The 7,767-nt window shown below is 41.6% G+C and overlaps 1 protein-coding gene across 3 annotated transcripts; it reads right to left on the bottom strand.

Moving 5' to 3' along the window:
* Nucleotides 1-383: 383 nt before the first annotated feature.
* LOC100192001 (uncharacterized) lies at nt 384-5,082 on the bottom strand. Of its 3 annotated transcripts, XM_035967127.1 has the most exons (9): nt 4,665-5,038; nt 3,885-3,967; nt 3,655-3,791; nt 1,967-2,101; nt 1,766-1,828; nt 1,403-1,450; nt 1,255-1,314; nt 969-1,026; nt 384-869 (listed from the first exon to the last, which is right to left on the bottom strand). In XM_035967127.1, exons 4-9 carry the CDS (start codon nt 2,087-2,089, stop codon nt 781-783), a joined length of 441 nt encoding a protein of 146 aa, XP_035823020.1. In that variant the 5' UTR covers nt 2,090-2,101; nt 3,655-3,791; nt 3,885-3,967; nt 4,665-5,038; the 3' UTR covers nt 384-780.
* Between the last annotated feature and the right edge of the window lie 2,685 nt (nt 5,083-7,767).

Below are 7,767 nucleotides of genomic sequence, written 5' to 3'. Positions count from 1 at the left end.
CTCTATAACTGTTGTAAGAACTACAATCTACTTAAGTTTGGATATGCACTTATGTAACTATTTCCATTGTACATATGATCGTGATACAAATCTGTTTAAGTTTGTTCATGTACTTATGTACTTATTTGCTTCATAACTACTATTTCCATTGTACATATGACCGTGATACGATATCTAATTCAACATGCTCATAAAATTATTATTTCACACTGTTGTTCAGTACGCGAGCAAGGGCGCGCGTAATACACTAGTTGTTAACCAGCATAGGGGCGCAGAACTCATTTACAGAGAAAAACGCACCAACCAGTACCCCGACAGCCAAGCAGGCGAATAATAATAACATGCACAGGGTGCAAATAAAAGAAAGCATTGCGATGCATCTATAGGCAACATCAGAACAAAAAAAAAATCTTCATTATTATTAGTACAGCAACTCCTTCAGCTCAACGGGAGAGTTTCGAGTCTCGGACCATCGGATTTGCATGTGTTTGCATAGAGGTAACACAGGTCCAGGTACAGCAATGTAAACATCGCAAGCATCATTGTTTATTTGTTCATGCATCCCAAGGACCCCCAACAGCCCAGTGCAGCGGATACCACATCTCACATGCAGTTCAAGCTGCACGTGTCTCAACCTCAGCCTCACCGGGACCGTTGGGCCGGAACCGAATCAACACGCTTATTACCAAGGCAAAAGAAGTTTTTTTTTTGTGCGACGGCGGAAAATGGCATCTTGTGTATGAAAAGGGGTACAGTACAGTAGCTATGCTGGGCATGTGTTTATTCCTTGTTCTTGTCCTCGACTGGTTCTCCCTGCTGGCTGGGTTCTCCTTGCGGGACCAGATCCTCGGGGGACAGATTCAAAGTGTCTGCCACGGAGGGGGGGAAAAAGCAATCATCTATGGTGCATACAGGAAATATAAATGCTGAGAGATTGCCGATTAGGTAGTAGAGGAAAGGAGGAGTACCGTCACTGTCCGCAGACGCATATGAAGTTCGGCGGGCGCGGGCATTCTGTTGCGTAGGCTGGGAGCGGAATTGGTGCGGAAACGTTTGAGTCAAGAAATAATTAACTTGGTGTGACATAGCAAAGCAATTAGGGCACGACACATGATTACTATATGTGGAACTTGAACTGAATAGACTATCATGTGGATATCATACGATAAAAAAGGCCTGGGGTTTTTTTCAGCCATGCGCCCGTGCTTGAACTGAATAGACTATCATGCATCTGATGTGAGTAGAAGTTGCTACCTGAAGCTTGGGTCGGAGTGCCTCAAGAGGACCTTTAGGCTTGTTGGGAACACCACCTTGCTGAAAGAGCAAAAGGACGAGAGCATATATCACATTTCACTAAATAATTAATATCGAATTCAATCATGTTAGAGGGGGGATCTATTACCTTTCCTAGAGCCCAATCAGCAGAATCAAAGTAAGCACGTTCATGATCCTGATAAGATGTTTCAATTTAAGATCATGTTAGTGTAGTGAAAAGAATCTAAATATGCTGTAGACCTATTTATATATGAGAAAACATAGCACAGTTTAAGTAGCCAGAGAAAAGCAGTGACATCATAAACAGTGTTCTTAAGGCGCCTAGGCGAGCAAATGCACCAGCCAACCGCCTTAGCGCCTAGGCGGCGCCTAAGGTGACGCCTAGGCGGGTATGGCGAGCAAGGCGGCCAGTTTTGCCCGGGCGCCTGGACGCCTAGGCGTCGCCTAGGCGACGCCTTAAGAACACTGATCATAAGGCAATGGCATTGACCTTAGATATAAGTGGAGTCTTTCTGGGCAATATTCCTCCATACTTTTTCTTAATTGCTGCCTCCTGAAAAAAACACATAAGTAGCAGTCCAGTGAAATCGGTTAGAAGGCAAAGAATACATGTACATGAAATGAAGGCTATGTGAATGCTATAAATACGCGCAACAGACAAGAGGCAAATGGTGATGCCAAAAGGCAGTACCTCCTCTTGTCGTGAGGGCATCCCACCCACTTCATTCTGGTCTTGAACTTCTACTTTTTTCTCTGAAACATCTCCTTCAACATTCACTTGGGCAGGTGAATCATCAGATGCCATCCCAGACATAGTAAACTTGTGCTGCAAGAGAAAAGCTCAACTCCATGATTAGTTCATATTCATGAATCAAGATGGTGATCAGATAATTTGTGGTGTATGACAGGTAATAGATGCACATATGTGAGACAAATAGTTCCATATTACCAAGTCCGCATAATTTCTTTTATAAAAAATAACATGTTTATTTTCCTTTATGGCAAAGCAGGAGAGCATCATCATAATCAAACAAGGGGCCTTCTAATGACAACTCTGTGTGCTACACCAACATTGATTTTCCATCAAAAAATTGGTTATGATAAAGCATTCAAAATTTCAAACAATGAACTTCCTTCAGGCTTCAACAGAAGAGCAATGTCTGAGTAAGTTTTTTTTTGAAAACGCAGGAAAACTGCGCATCATTTAATTAGAGAAGAAAAAAGGTCCAAAATGGGCACCACAGAAGAATGGAAACAGCAAACATACCTGCTATAGTACTATCAACAACAATCTCAGCCCTAAAGATACCCAGTCAAATATGTTTCATAAGGTCAAGTCATGTTCTTGACAGAAAGTTACAAGCAGGACATTAGATAATGCTATCAACAACAATCTCAGCCCTAAAGATACCCAGTAAAATATGTTTCATAAGGTCAAGTCATGTTCTTGACAGAAAGTTACAAGCAGGACATTAGACAAGACAACAACAAACACTAGTTTAAAGAACTACCAAATATACCGAAGATTATCTACTATTCCTATCTACAAGAAAGTTTATGTTCGACATCCTTTGTTTTTGTTAGTCACCATAATACTTTGTTATTATGCATTGGTATAACTACCAGTAACCAAATGAACCAAGCAAATTATGTTCAGGAACACACTTAGCCAAAACTGGTTTGAGAAAAAAAAATCATTCACTTAGACCACCTTTCAGAATAATTTTAGGAGTGACACATTTATTGTTGGGAATTTATCAATTAACATTACTTTCTAACCGAAACTGGCATCAGATTTTCTGCTGGAAAGAGACAGAAAAGTATCTGTGCTATGGATTTTATGGCAACTCCTCTATAACAAGACTTTACCAGCAGGCAGAACAATTATGTATTAAAATATGCAGGCTCATGTTACCAGATTGTTTAGCTTGAAATATTAAATGCAGAGACCAAGTCAAAAAGAATTTGACAGTGCAAAAATAAAAATCTCAACAAATCAAGTGCAATGGAAAATGGTTAACTCATCCATTTCTTTAAGCATTTATGCTTTACTACATTGTCATCACAAAGGCTGAAAGGGAACGGCATCTTTTTGCTGTGTCCTTCAACTTAATGATATTTTTTCAATGTTCAGCACATGAGATTATCAGTGAGCAAAAATCTTCCTTTTTTTCTCAAATTCAGAAAACACGTCTCTTGTCACAGGATTGGACTTGCTACCTACGCAGCATTGATACAAATACGTGCATCGACATCAGCACCACTACATGGATATGGCATCTACTCCCAAAAGATGGTACATATGGATACATTTTTACTAATTTTCCAGAAAGAAAGTAATAATGCACATCAAGTATAACAGCAGGAACAATATATTACCTTGAGATTATGCTACTTTGCTCTATCCTAAGGCCTAAGCTAAAATTCATATGAGCCAAGGGAAGCAGCATTTCAGATGCTCCACAGCGCCATTTTTATCGGACAGCACTTGCACTATCAGCACCGTTCCCTTCCCTCTGCACTTTGAATAGGTGACAAGTGATAGGTTTTGGGTGACAAAACAAACTTCCGTCACAGGGTTGCAAAAGCTACTGGTGCAAAAAGCTCACTTGTTGGACCTGAGAAGCTATTGATCGGAATCTGAGAAGGTAGCTTGTTTGGCAACCCAATGTTTTGATACCCAGCTAGTGGCCTGTATACATGAAATACCCTTTGTGGGTAAGGAATGGCTGATTGATCACGGAATGTACCACATGACCATTAGAGTTTGGTTAATGGTGATTATTTTGTTAAACAGTTTCAGTTTCCATAACGAAATGTAGGATTAACACATTGCAATTACTCCACATAATTAGGAATGTTTTGCTGTGTTTACCGAAAATGACAAGAAAGGACATCCTCGATATGACACGTGTTTATCGATCAATACACAAAAAGGCCTACTTGAAGCTAACATGTGTGTTCATCAATCATCAATCACATTTAGAAAAGTTAGTTCTTATCGAGGAGTTCGGGCCCTGAAACAGCCCGCCCTTAAGGCTGACAAAGGGGCACAATGCATTTGCCCCATCCACGGACAAATTCCACCAAGAACAAGCAAGCAGCTAGCATCACCAAGTGCACAAGTCTCGTGTGCACCTGATATGTTCCCTTTCCACTCTCCTTGAACGTTTTTGGCTACAAACAAAGAAGCAAGGCATTTGCTATTCTATTCGTCAATCCATAATGTCCACTACAATAAACTAAACGTTGAATTAATTTCAAATCGCACGCAAGCGTCTCACAAGTGGATAAATTAAAACAAGGCAATTTTTCCCCTTTCCCGATCTGGAGCTCGTCTACAGCCACAGGGTAAACGGAGAGGAGGTGGGAGGCGGCACCAATCATACCGTGCGGAGGGTGGCGGGACGCGGAGGAGGAGCGACGGCGAGCCGAATGCGAGGCGGGGGATTCGAGATGTTGTGCTGGTCGCCTGCTGCGGAATGGGGTTGGGGACGGGGGAGAGGCCGGATGCGGAGCCCGGAACGGGCGCGGAGGAGGTGCGGGAGACGTCGATCCCGAGCTCGGCGAGGAAGGGCGGGTGCCGGGCAGCTGAGCGGCGCGGCGCGGCGCGGCGTGGCTGTCGAGCGGGCGGCGCACCCGTGCGAAGGCAGGCGAGGGATGGGACGGACTGGTGGGGAGCGAGGAAGGGGAACGGGGAGCGCGGGGCAGACGGCTACGGTGCCGAGGGTAGCGTGTGGATCCGTGGCAGAAGGGTAATTTCGCTGCTTCGCAAGGCCAAATCTATACTCTCAATCCGCTTATTCTAGTGCTAAAATTTAATTCATGTCACCTTAGTATTATACTAGCTGGATGCCCGTGCGTTGCAACGGAAATATATAATACCAGTATACTACGATAACTTATATACAAAATCTGTGTTATATTGTTATGAGAAAATGTTTCATAATCAATTTGTGATCCTAGCCATACATAAATTTTGTTATTTTAATCTAGTTATTTCACCACTACATTGCAACCATCAGTATCATGCAGACTTCGATATATGCCACGATTTGTATAGTCTCATCATTGGAGAGCACGAGCACGTTCCACACATGACGGAAAAATTCTCTCGTACATCGTTAGTCATCAGACACGCACCACCATATGCTCTTGCTTAAACAAAAAGGTAAGTGTGTATGTGTTTGCGAAGAGAATTAAAGGCAGACCGGCACAAAAGCTACCCTGACGGTGGCGAGGATGACGAACTGGTCATTGTTGTCGATCCTCCTCTGTGTCACCTCCGACGCCAAGATGACGCCACAATCCTCGATATAGTAGTCGTCAAACGCACGCGACATGACGAGTACCAATGACTCTTGGTTGGGCTGCCAAACGAAGTGCACCCCGAGCTCATCAGCGAGGTAGTACCTCTGGCCGTTGCACCACCGAATGCGCTATTCCACTACATACATCATGTTCGAGGACACTCACACAACGTCAGCAACGTCCATCGTCCCAGCGCACAAGAATTCATGTCCGGCCAGTAGCGACTTACGTGGCAGGTTGGGCTTCAGGTGGACGATGAGTTGGACGGTGTGACGGCGTCGTCGTCGGATGCGGTGTCCAGAACAACCCGAGAGTCGTCGACGTTGGCGACAACCATGAGGCTCCCCTGCTTAACGATGGACAACGCGGTGTAGCTGCTCTGGACCGCGTCCAAGCGGCGGCTTCGCGGGAGCTTGTCGTACACAGCGGCGCATGCGACCACGTAAGACTGCTTTTAGAGGTCGAACTAACAGTCGCCAAGCTTCTTCTCGTTATCGATGAGCGACAACAACGCGAATGCCTCCTGCTCATGGAGTTTGTTCGGGGTTTGAAGTAGGAAACATGGATTCATGCTTGGCGTTGGTTTAGGAAAATGACTCACGAGTCTGATCCATGGAAAAAAAATATTACGAAGAAAAAATTTCACACATGCAAAAAAGATAATTTAAGTATAATGCATTATTCAAACAAAAGAAATAGCATGCAAAGCTCTTCTTTAAATAATATTACCTCCATCCAAAAATATAATTCAAGAATATCGGTGATACTTATCTACTACTACGCATTGTGCAATGGTAGTAAGTGAGCTTGGAGAGAGATGTAGTAGATGTGTTTCCTGTCATAGATGTAGACATAAACACATATAGGTGGGTGCACGTGCGTTGCAACGGAAACATTTAATATCATGATAACGTATGAACAAATGTGTGTTATACTGTTATGTGAAAATGTTTCGTAATTAATTTGTGATACTAGCCATACATAAATTTTGTTATTTCAATCTAACTATTTCATCACTACATTGCAACCAACAGTACCGTGCAGACTTCTATACATGATAGCTGAATGCACGTGCGTTGCAATGGGAATATATAATACCAGTATACTACGATAACTTATATACAAAATATGTGTTATACTGTTATGAGAAAATGTTTCATAATCAATTTGTGATTCTGGCCATACATAAATTTTGTTATTTATAATCTATTTGTTTCAACACTACATTGCAACCATCAGTATCATGCAGACTTTGATATATATCACGATTTGTATGGTCTCATTATTGGAGAGCACATTTCACACATACCGGAAGAAATTCTCTCGTACATCGTTAGTCATTGGACACGTACCACCATACGCTTTTGCTTAAATAAAAAGGTAAGTGTGTGTTTGCAAGACTAATGGTCAAACATCGTATAACCACAAAGTTAGAATACTATATTAATATATTAAATAAATTAATCCAATAGACATAGATTAACCCAATTAACATAGGATAAATAAATATCTAATTATAAAAGTATGAAACATGGTATAATCAATGTTGTTACTGCGTAGTAAATATTCATACGAGACTAACACAACTGGAACGATTCAATTTGGAATTAAAATGGGGAAGTTACGAATTTTCAAAGTTTCTATGTATTTGATATAGGATTAATTAGGAAATCAATTTTATTGTTGTTTTCATGACAAAGCAGAGGTATTATGTGATAAAAATAATATTATAGAATTATAGAAATTGGAATGAACTCATTTAGATTTAATATGAAATTTCCATGAATTAAATGAGTTTCTGCAATTATTTTTAAACTAAAAATCAATTTATAAACTCCTTTTCCCTATTTTCTTTATTTCCTGGACTGTGTCCCAAATTCCAGAAAGATCAGGGGCCAAGCTATAAACGTTTTTCTAGATTCAGTAAGCATACAGAGTGGACGGTGGGTTAAACACAAAAGACGTTTTAGTTGAAGTTGTACACAATTCAACATGAGTCATGTTGGCTAGAGGGTGGAAGGCTGAGCATTCTGCTCAATAGATCCAAGGTTCGATCCTCTCTAGGCAGCCATGGTTTGATTTTTTTTTTCTGCGCGCGGAAAACTGGTGTGCGGGATTGGACGGCTGAGATTGTATAACGGTAGAATAGACGGCTGAGATTGCAGAATGACAGAACACAAA

Source organism: Zea mays, chromosome 1 (genome assembly GCF_902167145.1).
Source record: "Zea mays cultivar B73 chromosome 1, Zm-B73-REFERENCE-NAM-5.0, whole genome shotgun sequence".
Taxonomy (NCBI): domain Eukaryota; kingdom Viridiplantae; phylum Streptophyta; class Magnoliopsida; order Poales; family Poaceae; genus Zea; species Zea mays.
Note: the sequence above shows the minus strand (reverse complement) of the source record. Positions and strands in the feature narration are given on the sequence as shown.